The 22,671-nt window shown below is 40.8% G+C and overlaps 1 protein-coding gene and 1 long non-coding RNA gene across 2 annotated transcripts in view; one reads left to right on the plus strand and one right to left on the minus strand.

Moving 5' to 3' along the window:
- LOC133486327 (uncharacterized) overlaps positions 1-16,148 on the plus strand; it is a 43,748-nt gene extending 27,600 nt beyond the window's left edge. Inside the window, exon 3 of the long non-coding RNA XR_009790990.1 lies at positions 16,014-16,148. This is a non-coding gene — a long non-coding RNA (uncharacterized LOC133486327). The remainder of the gene's footprint in view (positions 1-16,013) is intronic.
- On the minus strand, positions 14,365-22,453 carry il7r (interleukin 7 receptor). Its single transcript, XM_061791273.1, has 9 exons — positions 22,389-22,453; positions 21,037-21,276; positions 19,582-19,705; positions 19,271-19,425; positions 18,027-18,178; positions 17,801-17,957; positions 17,623-17,728; positions 17,481-17,553; positions 14,365-16,318 (listed from the first exon to the last, which is right to left on the minus strand). The coding sequence occupies exons 2-9, from the start codon at positions 21,161-21,163 to the stop codon at positions 15,959-15,961; spliced, it is 1,254 nt and encodes a 417-aa protein (XP_061647257.1). The 5' UTR covers positions 21,164-21,276; positions 22,389-22,453; the 3' UTR covers positions 14,365-15,958.
- Between the last annotated feature and the right edge of the window lie 218 nt (positions 22,454-22,671).

Here is a 22,671-nt window from a genome sequence, read left to right on the forward strand (position 1 = left end):
TGATTATATTTTTATATTTCATTCTCCTCGAGGCCAGAAATCACATAATCTCATTGAAGGTGTAATTTCCTACTTCATCAGCTAATTAAGACAATCAGTGACTCTCACCATGACGCAGCGTATGTGAATTACAATGAAATACTAACAAAAGTGTTTATTTCTTTTGGGGATATTTGTAACTTTTTAGGTTTTTAAATAGCCCGGTTGAGCTGGAAAAAGATACAAGCAATAGTGGTTGTGCTGGTCGTGATATATGTAAAAAGGCAATGTTTGCCTATAGCAGTCCACTCTCTCTCTCTCTGTCTGTCTGTGTCTCAAACATTAAGTGTAGCCAGTGAACATGTTTACCTCTTTCCAGTAGAATAGATTAAATCCTTTGAACAATTTTGCACAGAAGACAAAAAGAACCTACAAAAAAGCGGAAGTACATAAAGGCTACTGTTTTGTCCTCAGTCTGCTAAGGTATTAAGAGTGTTTGCTTTGTGTTTAAGGGCGATTTAAAGGGTTCATTATAGTTCAAAATATATAAATTATATTATTTTGCACCAAAAACAACTGCAGAAGTATGACTTGGCATTCTAAAATTTAATTTGCCTATACATCCAAGGCAGGGGCATGCTCTGGAGATGCTTTCCAGAAGATAGTAATTTACAAACTTCATTTAAGTAGCATCTTTAAGAACATGTTTGCAAAGTGCTTTGACAGAAGAAAAACAAGTGTACATGAAACAAATACGATCTATTATATAAAAACGATTAAGGAACCCAGGCAGTGCAAGAACCCAACTACAATGAACTGAGACCAGAAGGGCTGATGTACACTAGGTTAGGAATAATGGGGGGAAAGACATCACATAAAAGTCAGTCTGTAAGAGTGATCTTAAAAAAAGAGATTTAAAAGATCAGGTCATGTAGACCACCAAGCGAGACGTTTTCAGATTGGTGCTTCACTTTATTTGCAGATTTAAACCATCGAACACCATGACAACAAAATACAAATGACCACAAAATCAGCTCCAAGATAAATACAAATCACAATGAAGCATACAACTCTTTTTTAAAAAAAAAATAGTAATTAAGTACAATGAAATAACCTTGTTCCGTTTGCCGAGCGTGCAAATCTAAGATTCAAGATCTGAGCTTCTCTTCTTCTTCCTGTATTGAAATGTGACTAACACAAATACAATTGGATGGGTAAGAGTGACGAATGTTTACATTTGTTCTGTCATGTACCGTGTCTTGAGATTCAGAATTTGGTTTCTCTATGTCATAAAACTCCAGTCGCCCAGGTCTCAGAGATGACCATCTTGGACCTCTTCCCAACCAGTTTATTAGTGAAGCTTTATGACCTGAAGATGATGTCCTAGCTGAAGTCACTAACACAATGACGGCGTGAAATGTAACTACGATTCCAGCCTAAGACGGACTTAAAGGACTTAAATATCAACATGAGCCCCAACGTAGTGGAAGGATACATGCTGACGGAAGGAGTTAAATCCTGGACGGACACATTTGTAGGGTACAAAAAGTGGCGCTGTCTGGGGAAAAGAGGATCACCGCTAACAACCTGTGATTGGCTGGCGACCTGTCCAGGGTGTATCCCACCTCGCACCCAAAGTCAGCTGGAATGCGCTCTAGCTCATCGACCACCCTAAGCTCACCAGCCAATCGCAGGGCCTCCCAAATACAGTTTGGGGTGTGTTAATCGGTTCATTATTACTGTATTAACTTCCACCCAGAGATGTCGCAACACGGCAGCCAAGCCCGCCAATTGCCTTGGCCGCGAGGGGCCCCGCGAGATGGCAGACATCGGCCCATATCTATGGGGGGATTGACAAGGAGGGATTTCACCGCCACGTTCCGAATATGTCCTGTTGACTACCCATCCACACACTCGCATCATCCACAGTCCTTTCAGCATGCTTGTTAGCTATTTTAATGCAAGAAACAAAGCCACTCCTTAGTTTCGGCTTAGGATATGTGATCACTGCTTTCCACATATTTATGGAACATGGTTATGAAAACTATATACAGTGTTTGGGAATTATTGATCCTAGTCTAATGTGTTGATCAGAGGTTGGGTATAAGGTTTTGGTGCACCTCAAAAATTTCAAATTGACTCTGGAGACACTGCAATGACACACAGGGATTTGGGAATCTCCCTAACGGGGCCTCCTACTAGCAGGCTTTTTTCTGTTTTTGGGGGGTCTCCTTGTTCCTTCTTGCCTGAGGACCCAGGAGGTCTCGGAACACCCCTGCATCCATCATCCATTTTCTATAAGCTACAGCTTTTCTTGTTGAGGTTTGGCGGGAGATGGAACTTAACCCAGCTGACTTCGGGCAAAAGGCTGACTACACCCTGGATTGGTCTCCTGTCAATCACAGGGCACTTGGAGACAATCAATCATTCACAGCGTCACTGAGTGGGAACTGAACCCACGCTGCCTACACGGAAGCCAGTGACCTGCGTTGACTTGAGGGTTTTTGTTTTCTTCTGAATAACAGTGTTTTCATTGACTTTTTAGAATGAACACGGGCTTGCAGATTAATCAGTGGAACCGTGTTTATTAGCTCTGATACTTTATTAAGATCAGTACTCACTCTCATGGTTTAAGTGAATTCAATTGGTCAAAATATTAGAAACATCAGTCAATATTGATGCAATGCATTTGTACACCAATGCGAACTACAACCACAATAATAAACACATTGTTGGATTCAGGTTGCAGTCTCCCCTGGAGGCATGAGTTCCAACTGATGTCGAGAAAATGCTGAGTTCGGCCTGGCAGAGTCCGTAGGCAGGGCCAGATGAAGTCAGGGTCCTGTTCTGTCCTTTCCTCGGGCATCCGGCACCTTAATGAAGACTCTGGAGCTTGAGTAAAAATTGATTAAGTTTCTTTGGAGCTGGAAAGATGTCAAAGCATGACAGTAAAAAGAGGCCTGTGTCCTAGCAGATCCGGTCAGAGAGTATTTATTCTCAAAAGCAGAGGAACAAATTCATGAGCATCTCCCGGGAGAGACTGACTGAAGCACGATGGGCAAAACACGGACTTATTGACACAAAATAATGTTGTTTAGGACAACCGGTTTTCTCTGATTGGTCAATCTTGGATGAGCTGATTTCTAATTGTGTCATATACTGATCATATTTAGCCAATATTTCTAGTCTTTCTTATTTAATTCAGTTCATACGAACTGTATGGCTAATTGTCTGCATGGCTATGTGTGGGTCACTTATTTTTACAGATGTCCTGTCTAGACTTTCTTTGACGTCTGTTACTTTCTTCAATGTCTGTGTGTTGTTGTTGTTGTTGTTGTTGTTGTTTTAATGGTGTCACATTTCCTTTAGTTTAGCAAACTTCGTGAGGTCCAACTGAGGTTCTATCGATTTTACTGGAATCCAGGGTTCGTCTTACATTTTTATCTAGAAACACAAATATAGTACAAATATGGGTTTAGATATCTATATGCAGTAAAAGGCAAAAGATTACCAAAAAGGATAGAAAAAACGATGTCACAGAATTGTACATCAAACAGTAAATAACATTCTGGAATTTCGCTAATTGCAGTACTCATAAATGCTTATTCTGTAATATTGTTGGATTCAATTAATACCTCTCGCACCGTCAATCCAAAGTCAACGTGAAGTGAGTCTTTGTCATGGCAGAATTTTTGGACTCTCATTATATTGTGCAAGTAGTCGTGACGTAGCGGCCGGTCGGCGTGTGTTCAGCAGTGGGCATTTTGCTTCGCAAGTGTGGTGATTAGCACCATAGTGAGCGAGTGTGTGTGGTGTCCTGTCATGTCATAGACTTCTTTTATAATAAACATCTGCTCAGTCTTGTGCGAGGGGCCATTGGACCTGCTCGGTGCCCGCTGCTGTGATAGCACCAGCTAATGAGCCAGTCTGACAGACATACTAATACCATACAGTTGAGCACACAGACACACACACACACACATATATACTGTATATTCTTACAGGACCATAAATGAACGGGTGTGCAAAAACAGCCTATTTCGCACATGAAGAGACACACACTTCTAAGTAATTGCATACATATCCAATCCCTAATGGATTCTGTAAACACACTTTTGGGGGGTAAATCAGTGTGTTTATTACAGCACATGTTGCATGCACCACTAACAACGTCACAACCGCAATGCACTAGGTTGTCTAATTAATCAAACCTTGCTCAAGGGAAGAATGTGTCACTTCATTTGTGACAAGTACAAAGAAATAAATTGCAGCTACTCCCCCTGAAAAGGTTTTGTTTTCGCTCCAATATGTGACCCACGGTGTTCAACGTTAGAATAGAAAATAGATGGTGTTATGGGATTTAAAGGAGACATATTATGGAAAACTGACTTTTTAATTGCTTGTTTACAATAGTCTGGAGTGCCTGCCCAAGTCCTGTCAAGTGTGAAATTACTGTAAACAACTGAGTAAATCTTTTGTTATCTGTCTATTTCTGAAAAATGTCTCTGTGAGAACGCTGTTCTGTACTTCTGCTCCGTTATGTTATGTAACAGTTGGAGTAATTTACAGTAACCGCCCCCACAACGGGTTTCTCCGCCTGACTTGGCAGCTATGCTTAGCTGTCACTATTTTGACGAAAAATATCCACATGCCCCACAGGTGCAAAGCCCCCGCTAGCGTGTCAAAGCCTCAAGGTAAGCGGAGCTGCATTGGATTTTGTTGAATGAATGGCATTGTAATGAAGTGTTGCCTCTCAAGAGAAAATACAGCCACCTAGCTCCGCCCCTAGACATTTGATTAGGAACTCTACATGTGGTAAAGCATCACTGAGCATACCCGCATGTGATTCTGGCACTTAATGCAGACAATTTAAAATCTTATTTGGTTATTTTGGTCCCTAAGGACACCCCAAAAAGACCTCGAGAACAGTTCGCGAACACTTTGTACAACCGATAGTCTGCACATACATACCAGCTAACAAACTGAAGCTATATTGACATTGCAGTCCAGTGAAGTGGCGCTATTCGCTGGGGAGAGAGTCAAGTCCTGCCGCAGAGTGAAAATCTGCGAACAACTGATGCCCCCCTAAAATGTGTTTGTAATTTGATATAGATGCCACAAGATGGCTGCAAATAACCTAAAAAAGAGAGGATCATAACGCATCAACGCCATGCTTCTAGCGCGTACGCGACCATGAATCCATGTTACATAAACAACTGCAGGGTGCTCCCCGCGTCTCAACAAGTTTTTATCATGAATGCCACACATTTATGTTGTTTTGTGCATTTCCATGCTAAGAGCAAAAAGAAATGCGCACCAAACAGCAGGGAACAGTACTATTTCCTGGTACGTAGCCTACCTAAGTGCTTCCTAAATGGATGACGCTCCCATTAGCTTTTTCATATAAAATGTATACAATTATAGTCGTGTAATAGAAGCACATTAAAAGGTTCGGCTGAATGAGCATTGCATTAGTAAGACGGGTTTACATTCTTCTGTAAGACATGGCACTAAAATACATGTAATGTAATTGAAATGTTTCTGAAGTTTGACTGATCCATTAGACTACTGAATTAGCATAAGAGCTTGTCTAGTGTCACAGGAAAAATACATTCTGGATTGTTTATCATCAAAATAGGACCTTCCTATTGAAATATGAGGCTTAGATTGTATTTAGAAATCGCTTCGGTAGAGGGGGGCGTGTCAGTGTCTATGATTGACAGCAGTCAAGCCCCGATTGGCAAGGCAAAGTTAATAAACTTCCAAAGTCTGTCTTTTGCAGGGTTGGACTATGTCAACATCCAGTAAAATGCCGGATATGTATAAACTGCATATGATGGAATTATACTGGAGTATAATATACTCATGAAGCACCAATAGTAGTTAGTATGAATGATATGTTTCGTTAGCCTGATAGTGTAGTCCACCATAATGACATCAATATATTAATTATACACTTAAAAGCTACACTATTCTTATTTGGAGTCACAGTTTGTAAGCATGTAATAAGGAATGGTGCGTGCTTGTGTTTTATCATTGTTATGGATGATGAATGAGATGATTACTAAAAAGGGCTTCTCTAATCTTTCAAGTGAACTGTTATAGAAACAATACATCAAGTCAACATTAGAATTGCCCCCGACGATAGGGCAGAGCAGTACTCAAAAGGACATCTGCTTTACACTACTATAACTACTTTATTAAAAACTGACTGGGTTTGTGACCTTGGCTGAAACACAGTCTTGGGACTTTTGACAAAATCTTAACTTGACTCCATTTGCTTTCTTAAGAAAGACACAGGAGAGCATTTGGAATGTATAACCTAAAAAAATAAACTTGCCTATGTTGGGATGCAATCCCCCCCCCCCCCCCAAAAGGAAGCAATGGACTGTTTTATTGTAAATATTATCATAAAACTAGGGTGCGGTTGGACAAATAAAGGGCATGTTTATGTTGCAGGTCTTGTACATTCAAAGGCTGCGGTACCGCCCGTTTATAAAGCCAATGCAAAATCTGCTCAGTGGGCATCTAACAGATTAAGTCCATAAATGCAGTACAAGTGATTCCAAAAAAAAAAAAAAGATCTAATTCAAGTGTCAATGGAACCTATTGTGACGTAGGATACGAACATCTCTTTCCTGGCTGCTCAGTACAATGTACAGTAAGCAGAAGTTATTTATCTACATTTACGGCTTCATATTTACTCGAGTGACTTTTGGGATACATCGCACTTGTCAGAGTAGTTTTAATGCAACATATTTTTTTACTTTTACTTGAGTGTTTTTGTTAAGAAGAAAAGATACTTTTAAGGAACGGTATTTTTATCAAGGTTTATCGTGTTTGCAAAATGTACTGCTCTGTGGAATAAAACCAACAGGTCGACCACAGCCCATCATTACAAATTGCAGTTTGTCCAGCCCAGTCTACAATACCGTAAAAGACAAAAATGACAGACCTTCTTAGTCTTTAAAAGGGACACATTATGGGAAATCGACTTTGTGGAATCCAGGAACCACTGCTTTTGACCTTAGAATTCCCATTGTCGTCTCACGCCTATTTAATCCCAAGGAACCAAGTTCTTTCATTAGAATCTCAGTAACAACAAACAAAAACACCTCCTAAAAAAAGGTAATTTAAACAGTCACAATGTTGTGTAACCACTGCCGGGCAACCTTGGCCAGTCAAGCGTATACTTGCCACATTATTAATTACCACCTCGCCTTGGGCTTCAATAAGACCAGGCAGTGACTGGAAACAGACTGTGGGTCGGCTTATGCTCTGTATTATATGAAAAATCACATTTTGAAGTTGAGAAAGATGAAGATTTTCTATATTACAATACATCCTGCAGCCTGCATCCCAATGGCGTGTTGCCTTAGACATGCTAAAGGATGATTCTCTTAGAATTTGACAGGCTGGGGAAAAATTGAGAGGATGCCAACAGGATGTTGTTTGATGCTGACTGTTCAAGAGTGCCACCTAGTGTTGACAAGAGAAATGATTGGCTGAAGTATTGGCCCAGGGCCCAGGTTCATTAATAAATGCACTCAAAAGGAGAAGAAACTCACATCCAACTCCATTTTGGGTCCCTGCATAACTGTAAAATGTTGAGACCGTGATGGAAATGTACTTAATAAAATATTTGGGATTTTCTTGCCCCTCCACCCGAACTATTTATTCCATTAGTTGAAATGTGCTGTGAAAGAACCTCCACTCTCTCCACATCCATCACTAATCATTATTGCATTTTAGCGTAATTGCGCTTTCCCTGTTGCGTGCGCACACTTGGCGGGGCCCCTGAATGCCATCATTTCTATGCCGGGGCAAGTAAGTGAGCGAGAGTGAACGTTTAAGAGAGGGAGAGAGATATGCATAGCCAGCTCCTTTCCGCCACCAATCAAATTACTTGACCCAGCCGCAATACATCACTGCCACACTGTTTATTAAACAAAAAGCCATGATTAAATTATTAATGACAAAGATTAATTAAGACGCCGTACAACACACACACACACATCAGAGAGTTGCGGGCAGTCTAAGACCCAAAGAAAAAACATGTTTATCTTTGGCGATCATTTCAAACACACACACACACACACACACACACGTGATTTGACATCAGGTTTAAGTCGATTTGACTTCCATGACAACAACAGCGGTAGCCATCAAGCAGGGTTCAACGGCATGTGCCGAGGAGCTTGTCTGCTAACTCAGGGGTTTGTTTCCTGAGGTGCTAATGCTCCTGTAATGGTGTGTTTGGGGTAGCATCTGGTGCAGTGAGGTGCAAAGTACTGCTGTGTATTTGTATGAATGTGTGGGTGACGTGAATCATTTTTTTAATACTCTCCAGCAGTTTATATAATCCAATATATCCAGGATTGTATTCTTGATTCATTTTCTAATTATGCAGCATGACCTCCCCACAAAATGCAATATTTTCCATAGCGCTGATCATCACATAGGCACGCCGCACACCGAGCGACGTGGCGGAACGGTACTCAAGTGGACCATCTCGAAAAGTTTGATTTGGCGACTCTTCGCTTCATCACATCGACCGATGAACTGCAACGTAAAAACTGCAGCTCTATATCGGATTTTGAGGCTTCACATAATGTATACTGTACTGTATTCTTTTTTATCGAACGACAAAAACATGGTGCGATTGTCAAGAAAGAAGAAGCGGAAACGGGCAAAAATTAAGGCGAGAATGTGGATATTGAGTTTGACACCCCTGCCTTAAATTGTCCGTAGGTGTGAATGTGAGTGTGAATGGTTGTTTGTTTGTGCCCTGCAACTAGTAAGTGACCAAACCAGGGTGTGCCTCACCTCTCATCAAAGTCAACTGGAAAAGGCTCCAGCTTAACCGCGACCCAGATGAGGACAAACTCTATAGAAAATGGATGGAAGGTTAAAAGATGGAGCATTGCCTCTCTGATATCTCGATGCACAATGGAGAGTTTCCACCGTGGCCGCCACGGTCTTATTGCACACCACACTTGGTGATCATCCAGATCTACGGCTTGTGATTGCTCCCGGGGTGAATCGCTAGACACCCGTCATAAAAAAAAAAACACACGCCATAAAAGAGCAGTAATGTGTGTGTGTGTGTGTGTGTGTATGTAAAAGCGAGAGAGCATATTTGCATTTTGTGCGTGAAGGTGGGTGTTTATGTGGAAAGGCAAACTCAATGGGCCAAACAAACCGCTCAGCACATTATAGCCGAGAGCTCTAAATTACAGTGACAACAAAGGCCGTAAAAGCGTATATGGCGCTGTAAAGCACCCAAATCCTTAGCACAGCTGCTTAATTGCCTGACCGAGCCTATTCTGACGCTCGCATACTTTCTTTGACTCGGTGTTGTACACTTGTGCGTCGTATTACGGCCGCAAACAAACAGAGCGAGGCCGCGCACATCCACGCCCTCCCCAAAGAGGCCGTAAAGACCCGTGATGGATGGAAGACCTAGCTTGTTCAGCACAATCAGTCAAGGAGACGAGGTAGCGTTGCGATGACGCCGTTTGTTCCGGGACAAATTCATCACGCCGCAATTAGTCTGCAACACAACAACCCCGCAGTCTCTTTATTACTTTAACATTCAGCTTGTGCTGTTCCCAAGCCTTTGGCCCATTAAACCAACGTTGGGCCGGATGCTTTGTGGTTGTCCTGCCACTTGTGAGAAATGATCATTGACATTTCAGACCTGCACTAATCAGTAAAGATCCATAGTGTGTGCGTGTGCATGTGCGTGTGTGTGCGTGTGCATCATTGTACCTGTCAACGTCACTGGGATGATAATGCTGATGCCCGAACACTAGGGAAGATTTATTTTTTTTGGGAGTCGACGCTAATTTGATGAAAGTCAAATTGAAGTCGACTCGTTTTTGCACCGCAGACCGGTTTTACGTAAAGACACATTTTAATGAACTGGCACAGAAACAGATCAAAACAAAGGTTTGCGATACAACCCAACATTACACTAAATGTAGTTGTTGTAATTAGTGAGAGACCTGCGCTGGTTTCTCTTCAATAAGACGATCTTATCTTGTGTTCCATGGCATAGCATAGCATAGCATAGCATAGCATAGCATAGCATGAAACACATAAACATGCTTAGGGCCCGATCAAGGCTTGGGCCAGCACTTTACACAACATTAACACTTCTGTTATGTTTGCTTCTTTGATTCTTTTGGACCCACAGCACATTTAACCATAAAAAAAAATAATAATAAATAATCAAAAGAATCAAAAAATTAATGTTAAATTTTAAAATTATTGAAAAAATCTTGACATATTTTTCTTATGGAGATACAAATTAGTACATTTTTTGTTTTGTTTTGGTTTTTTTTAAACAAAGATGTTCTCTTGTGTTTGTAATGTGTCAATTTGACCCGCAGCGTGATTTGAGGGTTCACCTCACTCACACAATTTATTGACTTGGTAACCCTGTATAATCAGAATCATCTTTATTTGCCAAGTATGTCCAAAAAACACACAAGGAATTTGACTCCGGTAGTTGCAGCCGCTCTAGTACGACAACAGACAGTCAATTGACAGAGAACACTTTTGAGACGTAAAGACATTGACAAAAAACAGTCACTGAACTTCAAGGAATGTATGCAGTTTAAAGTGACGAGTAGTGCGATAATCTGGGACAATGTTGATTGTGCAAATGTTGCAGATACTCCTCAGTCAGTGTGCAATTAATGGCATAAGAGGGTCAAAATATTCTTAACACCTCTTAATATGATGCCGAGTAATTTTACACAGTTGTAAATTACAACCACATTAATATACATACAGTATTATGAATAATACAGCAATATGTCATCCAAAACTGAGCTTTATGGCTTTTCTATTAGGTTGTACTAATATGTGCCAAATACTGGGGGCCACAAATGCAAACAATTGCTCATAATGAAGAAAAGCAAGCATTACATTTTCTCCCTTAACTGCCATTATTAAAACACACATTCCCTCAATGTATATGAAATCCTTTTCAACATTCCCCGTCCTTGACACGTCCAGTCGGTGAACCTTAAAGAGTTACGTGTTGACAGGACGTCCAACACAGTTTCCTATGGCGCGCAACCAGAACCTAGAACAACAGAGGCAAGCACATGGACAAACAACAGAAAGTACTTCCATATGCCTCATAGTGGTCGTGTGTGTGTGTGTGTGTGTGTGTGTGGTTTGATACAAGTCCCAGGCTCATATAAGGCATCTGTCACATAACTTTCTCCACTTTTGCATGGTTTTCTCATAAGGGAGCGCGAGAACGGGGTGTCAGTCGTATAAACAATTGACACAGTATCATGTAACCTACAAATCAACGGCGCAGCAGTGGCCGAGTGAAAATGTGATGTGAATTCTTTTTTTTTTTTTTTTTTTAACCATTCATAACGTAACAGAAACATAATCAAGTGTTAAGTGGCTTAATCCAATAATGACTTCAAATGAGGAAGATCATTTGTACCAAATGTACGCTGTCAATGGCATATAACAGAAATAACATATGGAATGAAGCTCCATAGACAAAGTCATATTTTCCGAAATAAACTTTGAAGATTTTGAAATTGGTCATATATATAAAGAGGTGGTGAACGGCTCATTTTGAGAAATACACAATTAAGAGATTTACGTGGTTGTTTAATTTCACACTTGAAGGTTGGACGGATTCAAGTTCAATAACCTCCTACACAACACAAATAAACCTAATATGATGAACTTTGACATTTGTACACCAATAATAGTTTCGGGTAGGAGTGGGATTTGTATCTTTTTTTTTTAACATGATAAATGTTTCATGGGAACATCCTTGCAAGGAGACCTATTCATCATTAAAGTAATCTCATAAAAACTGTAGCCAGGAAGTTGCGAACAAAAACAAAAGCCACGGTGAGAACGTCCTTATTCTTGGCAGAGATGATAAAGAGGTTACTCTAACTATAAAACTGGTGTATGTTGAGGTACACTATGCTTGTTAGTCCTATGAGGACCGTAACTTACAAGCGTCATCTTAGCTTGCAAATTGTGTGGGTGTGCGTAATAACGCTCAGTACTCTCTGCAGTTTAGTAAGGAAACACCGTGGGACAGTATTTAAGTTCCGTCGAATTCAATGTGTAACGACACATTCAAACATGTATTCTTGTGTATGGTATGATTTAATTGGATATCAAGCCTGTAGTGAAATTTAAAAACCAGCAACCAATCGAGCAGTATTACGACTCGGCAGACGGGAGTCAAACGAGTATTAGGATTGTCGCTCAATAAATCCTCAGCGTGATTTGCATTTGAATGCGTGACACGTGCGTGCTGCTAAAAGTGATTCTCGAGTGTCGTGTCAACCGGTTTTCGGCCAGTCAGCACTAACGCGGGGGCAAGCATAATGAGTAATGAAAGGGCATCAATAACAGCCATGGGTGACATAGCTTTATAATAATAGCCACCATCAGCAGAGAAAAGCGGCTCAAGGATGGACGGAGTAAAGGAGCGCATGGCGAAGTTAGAAACAAGATGGTGACAATGCTAATCTGTGGCTAAGCACGACTGTAAAAGAACTGGAAGGTGTGACAAGTGCTTATTATTTTCCCCCTTGTAGCAAGTCAACTAAATTGTCTGACATGGCCTTGCTTTGTTCAAATAAATCTTATTTACTTGTAAGAAGCAAGTTATTACTGTTGTTTGTTTTTGAGCCAGATGATTTGTGAGCGCAATATAAAAATATCACCGTGCAGGGTTAGCGGGGCCCCTGTTCATCCTCCCTGCAAGTTAGACTCCAAGGAGCAACAAATAATTACTCTAATTTGTCACAGACCATTTATTTTTTAATTTCAAATTGTTGTTTGTATTTTTTACAGTAGACGGCACGGTTATAACATTTGCATGATGAAGTTTACTCAAGTAACCTTTTGGATCAATGTAGTTCTAATGCTTTTTGCTTTTACTGAACAGAATGGTGGACAACCGTTTACAGTTCAGAGGTCATGGCTTTGTAACCGGGCTCTGGCCTTCCTGTGGGGGTTTCACATTCTCCTTGTTCTTGTGTGGGTTTTCTCTGGGTACTCCTGCTTTCTCCCACATTCCAAAAACATGCATGATTTAGGTGAATTGAAGACTAAATTGTGCTTAGGTGTGAGTGCAGTCCCATGACCGCACACATCTCCGCACAGCCCCACACAGAAGCAAATTTCAAAGTGATTTCAAGGTGAAAACATGGCCGAAATCTAAATTGACCTTAAGTACAGATAGGCTCCAGTCCACCCACGACCTGAGTGAGGCTAAAGCGATTAACGATTAATGGACTACGCGTCTGCCTTAAAATGTCAGCATTTTAGTCTACAAGAACTTGACTTGGAACTCGAGGAACATACTGTACAAGAGGCTGTCTCGGTCTGCGTTTCTCTTGCGATGGGTGGCAACCAGTCCAGGGTGTACCCTGCCTCTCGTCAGCGGGGAGAGGCTTCAGCTCTCCTGTGACCCTAATGAGGACAAGCACTCTAGAAAATGGATGGATGAAAATTATACAAAGGCATAGACCTTTTTCAGTAATTGATGAGATGACTATACTTCACCGTGAGGTGTGTTTAAGTGATACTGATGGAGCGATGCATTGGCGTTTCTTCACTGAACGCAATAACATTGCAACATTTTACATTAAACCACCAGTGTGTCATTTTTCCAATGGATCTGCAGTAGTTAGGGTGTTTTGGGTAACAACACGCACACAAAGAAAAAATGCTGACACACCGCGATGGATGAAACTAAAAATAAAATTCATCATCATGGAAATTCCAGTAATTTCTGAGATGATTCACAATATTTCTTGGTCACGGACGTCAGAGGTCATACTTAATGTTTCCACAGACTAACTTGTGCATTTCCTATGTGCCGCATTGCAAATTGTAGGTATTCCCAATAGTGACAAACTTGAGCCTGGTACACACATAGACTGTTAACATATTAACATTATCATTATTGTTGTTATTATTTCAGGACAATGCGTCCTACTGAGAGCTGTTCTTAATATTTGTAACTCTCAAGTATTTAATTGAAGTAACCACACTATTTGTGCACAGCTCTCATTGTGCTGCAGTGGAGTTCGACTACAACAACAACACATTTTTAAAAATCAGATTTTTCTGACTGGCACAAACAAAATTGAACATTATTATCTTTGTAAAGGCACAATACTTGATACGACTTTTGTACTAGATCTTATTATATCCTCAAATTATATCGTGTCTCTGCTCATAATGCTGTGGAGATAAACTCTACCATGTCAAGTCAAAAAACAAAGTCACAAAGGACCAACACAACCCTGATGAGCTTTTAGAGTGGATTCATGTTTATATATTTCACATCTATATTACAACAACAACAAAAACTGAGAATTGCTTGTTTCATTTTAATGTTTTCATTATTTTTAGTTGCTGAATAGCGAGGATAAATAACACCTTCCCATTCGTAAAGCACACAGTCCATTTTAACCACCCACTGATGTTATCTATTGTTCTAACTTGATATTTGTAATTCCCTCAAGAAAATCAAGCAAAAAAAACCAATACATTTTCCAAACCACAGAGAGGCAGATTTACACAAGAAACTAAAGATATAAAATATTCATGTTTTCATGTATTCAATGTAGCTCTAAGAAAATATTCATGACAATAAACACCAGCTGGACAAAGGATATTTCAACAGCAGCGATCACCAAATTGAACAACAAAAAGCATGTTTAAAGCTGCATAAAGATGAGGTATAAGTTGCAGCTTTGAACAAATGTGATTTCTGCAGCAACACATCCTGTTCCATATGTCCACATCCTGTCCCATGAATAAGAATAATAACAACAATCTGTCAGAAATAATGAAGGCTGAAGAAACGTGCTGAAATACCTTCAGAAAATAGCAGCTTTGCAAAAATCCAAAAGGGCCTCCCCTTGCGATTGCTCCCATTGCCTCAAGCCATTTCTTGCTACAGTTACACTTAAACACATCAGTGAAATGCATAATTAAAGAACAATAAATAAAAAATTAAAAAAACAAGAACACATTGACAAATGACATCTCTACAAGTTGTAATCGTCACTACTGGTTTATGTCCAAGACTGAGCAAATTTGCCAGGCTGCATCTACGCAAAATGGCGATGTGGCCGAGTTCAGATATGTCTCATCATGACAATCTGAGCACAACATAACGCATTGGAATCAGATACTCTCAGACACTTTTGCTTCGGTTTCTGTACTGGTGTGTAGTTTAGGGCACACGCGGGCAGTTTCTGATCTTGGCCAGCCATGGTCAAGGTGCAGAAAAGAGCATATTCCTGTGTTCGATCCCCCCCTGACAATCTGACTGATGAGAAATGTAGTCAAGACAAGAAGTGCGGTCGACCACCAGATGAGGGCAAGGCAACTCACCTCCAACCCCGCCCACCGTGATCACTACGGTGTGTGAAGTCCAATTTCAGGATAATAGAAAATGTTATTGCTCTAAATGTAAATATTTCATGGCAGATTTTTTAAACAGATTGGGGCGGAGTCAGTCTAGGCCAAGTCAATAATTATTGATGTATTATTGTTGACTTCTGTCTAGTCTTTTTTGAGAAGGTTGTTGACAGAGTTGCAAGTAGTCGTTTAGATGCTTTTTGGAACTCTATGCAAGCAACGTCAGGTGTCAGGTGATGTGTAAATATAAAGCAACACCATATTTGAATTAGGCACCAAGACCTGCACTGTATAAACAAAGTCCAAAATAAAGCCATTTCCATTGATCTAACGATGGCAACATCTGGTATTTCTTGTCTCACAAAACTGCAGACCGCATTGCAGCATAGCTAGAAATTGATTACAAAAGTATATCTGATGGGGATGCCAAAAAAAAAAAAGTCTGTGGAGGTCTTGATGCATCAATTCCTCTTACCAGCCTCTTACTTGGTTTCCATTTGGAGGTTTGACAGATCCTAGCTACGCCATCTTTGTCCTACTTGATTTGGTAGAAACTGGACATGGTGACGTAATCCTCCTCCTTTTGACAGGCTCCTAACACAGGCGGTGTCGAGTCTCCGGGACTAGGTGCGGCGTTGGCCACAAGCGGCGAACTAGAGCTCCGAAGGCTGTCGTCTCCACCCGAGCAGCTGCTGTTGGGCGAGATGGAAAGCTCCAGTTCTTCCGTGGTGATGCTGCAATCTGAGTTTTGGGTGGAACGGAGTCCACTGGCCAGCGTGAGATCACTGGTTGCACGATGGATAGCCCGAACTCTTTCCTCCTCGCCTGTTTCTATCACCGGGTAGATTTTGAGAGCACTGAATTCCTCTGGTTTTAAGTTGAGTAGAAGGGCAACCTGAAAACAAAGAAATGACAAGAAATGTTCACAAGGACTGTGATTCAGGGTTGCATGTCAAATAAACGAGGACTTTAGTACTCCAGTGCCAGAAACATACTGTACGTTTACATCATCTTCCCGGCAGCCCTGTTTACCAAAAAAGTAGCGCGCCGTGGGATTTGGGCCATGTTTTTCTCCATATTGAAGTCTTGCTAGGTTTTCTCACAGTCTATCACGGTATCCATGATGGTGGCGACGGGGATGCTGAGTCTCCCAGGCTCGAAGGTGCACTAAAGTTAGGCCGTGGTCTACCACAAATGCCAGAATGTTCCCTCCCGTCCCATCCCGTTCTGATGGGGTCCTTCACTTTGCTCACGTTGTGTCAAGACTTTCTACGGCTGAAAGGTGGACGTCAGGCAACTTTGGAACATGTTTGTGGCCCCAGCAGAGTCCAATGAAGCTCACGAACACATACTTCCATTCAATAAATGTTTGGTATTATTATTTTTCTGAACTAAACACATGGCTTAACTTTAGAAGAGTTGTAGGTGACAAGTGTGAGATTCCGGGAAATGCAGTACATATGCTTCCCCTCCCACTATGGACCACCTCGAAGTTTTGATGAGCTCAATTACGTACCATCAGGTTTAGTTGCGTGCACCCAGTTTTACTACGGCCGATTAGGTTTCTCATCCGCACCATGACTGCCATGGAAAATGACACCTTAAAAATCTCCTTGGTCATCCCGTCCCCCCCGCATTATCTTATGACCATCTCGTTTTGTTCATCGTGACCTGAAACGGGGCTGCCGTGACCGCCGGGAGCGTAGAGTAAACCAAGCCTTATCCTGTTCAGCGTTAGGGGTGAGGTGGAAACTACCCCGGCTGACTTTGGTCGAGAGTTGCCCGTGCTCCGCTGACTTGTCATTCACAGGACACAGAAAGACAAAGAACCATTCCCACACACATTCGCACCTATGGCCAATTTAGGAGTCTTCAATGAACCTAAGTTGCATGTTTTTGGAATCTTGAAAGATCTGCACCAGCATTCAAACCCGGAAACTTTGACTGTGAGATCCACCATTCCAGAAACAACCATATTGAAACTAGATTGGTCAGACCAAAGGACATGAAACCAGGAGAGATCTGTCAGTTTTTCTGTTTCTCCAAGTAGAACTCACTTTATTGGGTTTGCAGTTGTGCACCAGTGGGGGGTTAGGATGCGGAATGTCGGGCCACATGTAAGGAAATATTCTGTGGAAAAATCATATTTGTTTATTTGTGGAACTAATCGTAGGAGCAGATCCGTTCAGAGATGCCTACTTTTTTTTCCAGAAAACCCCCAAGATGGAAGTCAGCACCACCAAAGAGACGAGACATGCAACCAGCTTCCTTGTCACGTTCTCTCTCTCTTGATTTTGTGCCTGGACTGAGGATCGATGGAAGGCAGTTATTGTCTTGTGTTTTATTTAAAAGCAAAAAGTCGAGGCGCTTGTCTCACCATCCGAAATGGAGAAAGTCAAGGCGTTGCTCCATTCGCTCCAGCTCCCTCCCTGAGAAATGAGCGGTATTGCTCTCACTTTGACCTGATATTTCAAGTTTTTTTGGAGGTGATCCTTGTCGATGGCCATCCTATCTGATGCCGACACATTTAGAACCTGCGGTAAAAGTGAATGACGTGGATTACGTTGATGAATGCGGCCACGTTACCCGAGACCCTGTCTTACCATCTTCTTGCGAGAGTTCCAAATAAGCAGCTGAAAAAGCTGATTTTCAACTTTCAGATAGTCGTTCTGGTAAGGAGTCCGAATGTGAAACACAGCCTGATTTGACTCATGCTTCACGGTCACATTCCACACTTCAGGACTTCGAGGTTTAACTGCAGGGACACAGTAAACAACCAAGTCAGGATCTGAAACTCAACTTAGTTTAGAAGTAAAGATGAAGAGACGCATTGCTTTTAGAAATACTACATGTCACACTAGACCAGATTTATGAGTCCTTTTGAGAGTTTTACATGGTATTTTTAAGTAGGAGTTGACGTATCTTGTCAGGTTCTTTGACGTAATACAATGTCAAGCCCAGAGTTCAATGTAAACGATGTCCAGGTTTTGTTGTATTTAAGAAACGCAATCTCAGTTTAGTTGGAAATTGTGTGTGTGTGGGGGGGGGGGACATAGCCACACTATCAATGGAATGTTATAGACCTGAATGTCTTGTGTGGAGAATTTACATTTTAAAAATCGCTTTCGCATAGGTCATAAATGATCAGTTCTACATTCAAGTTACGGTGAAACGACACGGACGTTAAACCAAAACTGTAGAAGTAGAACAGTTATCAGTCATGAGAATCACAAACACAGATCAAATAAAATGATAATTGGCCAATAAGGCAGAAGACATCCAACAAAATCCCCACAAATTCAGAACCAACAACAACAACGCCAAAAAAAAACTTGGAAAAAGTGTTGACTGGCAAAAAAAAAAATCATTTTTTTGAAAGCATTAACAGTTAGTAGTGCTTCTTGAATTACCTTTCCGTATTCACACATGCAGTCTTTTTGTACAGAGTCTCTCAACATGACACATATTTTTAAAAAAATCAATGCTCAAATCTCCAGTGCACAACGCCTTTTGATCACAAGTTTTTTTTTTTCAATTATCAAATTCAAAACAGTTTAGGTCTGGGTTCTGTCTGGGACTTTCCTTAACAGTTGCCTTCTTTTGGTGAACCAATTTTCTTTATTGATTTTTTGATTGATTTTTTTTAAATTCCTTCTCAATTTTAGCTTCCTATCAGAGCCCTAACATTTTTTTGTAATTGCTGTCCATTTTTTCCCCCAGTACAGGATTTCAGGCTCTTTTTCCACTGAATTGTACAAGTACATTATCAAATTAAAACTAATTATGTATGAACATCTTCAAAGACAAAAGTTGTTTGCAGATCCAGTGTGGTCTTATGAAGGGTTACCGATTTTCTTCAGTTGGAGTGTTTTTCTGACGGTGGCCCCCCTCTTCATGCGGATGGTCAGGTTGAGACGAGCCAGGGGGCGCAGCTCGGCAGAGGTGACCGAATCTCCCGACACTCTCAGGCATCTTAATTGTTTCTCGAACATCTTGGTGAAACTGGAAGTAAAAAAAAAAAAAAAAAAAGTAGATGATCACCCATCATTGTACATGAATAAAAACATACCTCGTTTACTGTACGGCAACCATCGTGTCGATTGACCGATGCCAAGATGTCAACACAAACTCGCTTGCTTGTCATCCGAAACATTTTACCAGACAGTCATCGACTCCACGCCGTCATCCTCGTCTTCGTCATCCTCGCTCCTGCTGCCGGTCAGTTTGCAGGTGAAACTGCATTCTGCTGTGGTGATGTGAGAGAGGCAGCTGATTCTGGCCTCTGGAACACAGACAGAAAGAACATTTGGAATTTTTCCAACAAGCGTAATCCTGACACCAATTAAACTACCACGTGTACCTCTAAATACCATAAAAATTCAACTTATTTTCAAGAATAAAAAAAAATATATATATATATTAGTTTTAAATTATTAACAAATTTGAGAAAAAAAACTTGTAATCTCTATAAGAAAGAAGATGTAATGTATTTTGCCGAAGTGAAATCCTAATCTTGTGAAAATCAAGTTGTATTTTTCCAAGATAAAGCTGTAATAATATGATTTTTAAATTCAACATTTTACAAGGGGGAAAGACATTTTCTTCAGGGAATTTAAAAAAATACAACTATATTTTTGCAGTATTATGCATTTTGTTCTGGAAATTGCGCCTTTTGGAGTATTCTCGAAAACAAATGGGACATTATTATTATTATTTTAAAAAAAAACACTTTTTTTCATTAAAAAAATGACTATTCCTTTAATAATATGCCTTTTAGTCAAAATAAATTATTTCATTCATGCATGGATGTCAGAGAAGATGCGAAATGTTGCAAAATTCTTTCGGAGCCTTTAATTAGCCGAAAGGTAAGGCAGAGAGGAGGAATTGGTTTGATTTATTAATGCATATGTACTGTAGGTACTGTATGCACTTTGTTAGATTACAGGACATGATAGTTTATTTCACATTATTTTGTGAACCCCCAAGCTATGGCAAGTGGACCTCCTGTGGGTCCCCGGATCCCAGTTTGAGAACCACTGATTCAGTCTTGTGAAAAATGTTTCCTGGATTTTTGTCTTTTTTAGTGTTCTTACTATTATTATATTACGAACATATTATTGACAAATTCCAAAACTTTTTGGAGATGGGTGGTTATGACACATTGTCTTACTGTTACAATTGCGCAAAGAATACTCTCTTTTGTTCCCTTTATTTTTGTGGGGGGGGGAACATTTCTTATTTCTGATGTTTTGCATGTGTTCCAGATCCGGGATACATTCCAGTTATTGAATATAAACACACTGAACAATGTGAGAGAATGTTTCAACTGCATTCTACATGACAAATTGTGCAAGGTTGTCTCGATGTGGATAATGATAATTATGAAATATGAAGACCGAACAAATTATCCTATGACATGACTTTTACGATTATCATCAAACACTAATACAAACTATCTACAAAACAAGGCACTATCCATAAGACACACATTTTGATCATCTTTCTAATGACTTCATCTTGATTAGTTTCATTTTACCAAGGTGTGAAGTTGGACAGCGTGAGTGATAAGATGTAATTGTCTCGTTGCATTGATCAAACCAAGCTCAGTCTCACCCAGGTCGGGGTCGCCCTCTCCACTCTGGGCCAGACAAGCCGCTGGCAGCAGCAACAGCATCGGCAGCGTTGGCAACAACAGCAGCGGCGGCGGCGCCGCCGCGACCATCCAGCGGCCAAGGAGCATCTCGTCTGATGTCTCTTTCGTCTTTTCAGATGATTTCACTGCAGCTGACAGCTCTTCTCGTCACCGAGGAAGAGGAGGAGTTGAGCGGCGGGAGGAGGGAGGAGGGCTTCCGACTGCACACAGGATGTTCACAACATCAGACGGCAGGTCGGGCAGCATCTTCTTTGAGTTGTAAACTGAGGTACCGTACCGGTACCTTGACTAGCGAGTTTAATTCGTACACAGGTTTACTGTACCTTCTGACATCTAATAGAAGACCATTTATTGTTCGGCCTGGTACTACACGTCACTGGCATAGATACATGAACAAAGGTATATTTTGAAGTCATAAATTATAATTTTCCGACAAATTAGGTGAAATTGGATCATTTCCCACAGCAACTTTGGTGATTTATCACCCTGGTTGGGAATCACTGTCCTAAACCACGAATACTAGAACTGCAGCTATCGAATATGTTTTGAATTAATTGCTGTACTGATTATCCTATCACATAATCGAGTAATCGGATACAAATTGATATTGCTTTATTAAACGACAAACTGTGCATATGAGTTGCAAGTATTACTGTTGTCCACTTGGGGCCGTGAAAAAAGTTCCCGTTGACTAATGTATTTCAATCAGGAAAATGTTTCCGTCGACGAATGTATTTCATTCCGGAAGAAGTTCTATCAGGACAAATGTATTTCGTTTGGGAAAATTTTACATACAGTACAACATAAAATTGTGGCCGGTTAAAATGCTGAGTGGCTAGTAACTCTGGGAAACCAGTAGCCACAGTGGCTGGCGAGCAAAAAAGTTTATGTCGAGCCCTGGTGGTAGGCTACATTAAATTAGCTAACATCGATACCTTGAGTTGGCGATCGTAGACGTGCTGTTGTACTATGCTGTTTATTTTTGCTTTGCAGTAGATACATCACACTTTATCTTATTGAACTGTCTTTTACACACTCCTCCTGCCTCGCCACCATTGCGCCAACTTGTTCTACACAGAGTGGTGGCGCGAGTCTCCAGTAACATTAGTCTGTGTGGAAAAATTATGATGATTGTTTTCAGATTGCCTGTCCCCCTGTTGTCATCTTCTACCTGTAAACTTTCAACTTACGAGGAGGTGCAGAGAAGGCTTTGGTTACCTCGGTTACCACCAACACTTTTTGCTTGTTTTCTTATGATAATGTTTGGGTGCCCAAGATTGTGTTAACTGATAGATAAGTTGTAAAATCTCACCCGATGCCACCCGATGATAGTGACAAGGACATCAAATCAAAAGGACAAGCTGAAACAGCTAAAACAGACAAACGATTAAAATCTGACAAAAAGTCGAAATAGAGTACACACATACTTTGCTTGTTTTGTGAAAATTGACATCTGAAGGAATACAGTTTTCTGCAAAGTAAACAGACTCCAGAAACTCGCCCCCGCCAAACCACACGCCTGAGGTTTGTATCGCAGCACACCATCGCAAAACATCTTCAGCTGTGGTTTTAGTGTTTAGTCGCCTCCCTCCCCT

Source organism: Phyllopteryx taeniolatus, chromosome 12 (genome assembly GCF_024500385.1).
Source record: "Phyllopteryx taeniolatus isolate TA_2022b chromosome 12, UOR_Ptae_1.2, whole genome shotgun sequence".
Lineage (NCBI taxonomy): Eukaryota > Metazoa > Chordata > Actinopteri > Syngnathiformes > Syngnathidae > Phyllopteryx > Phyllopteryx taeniolatus.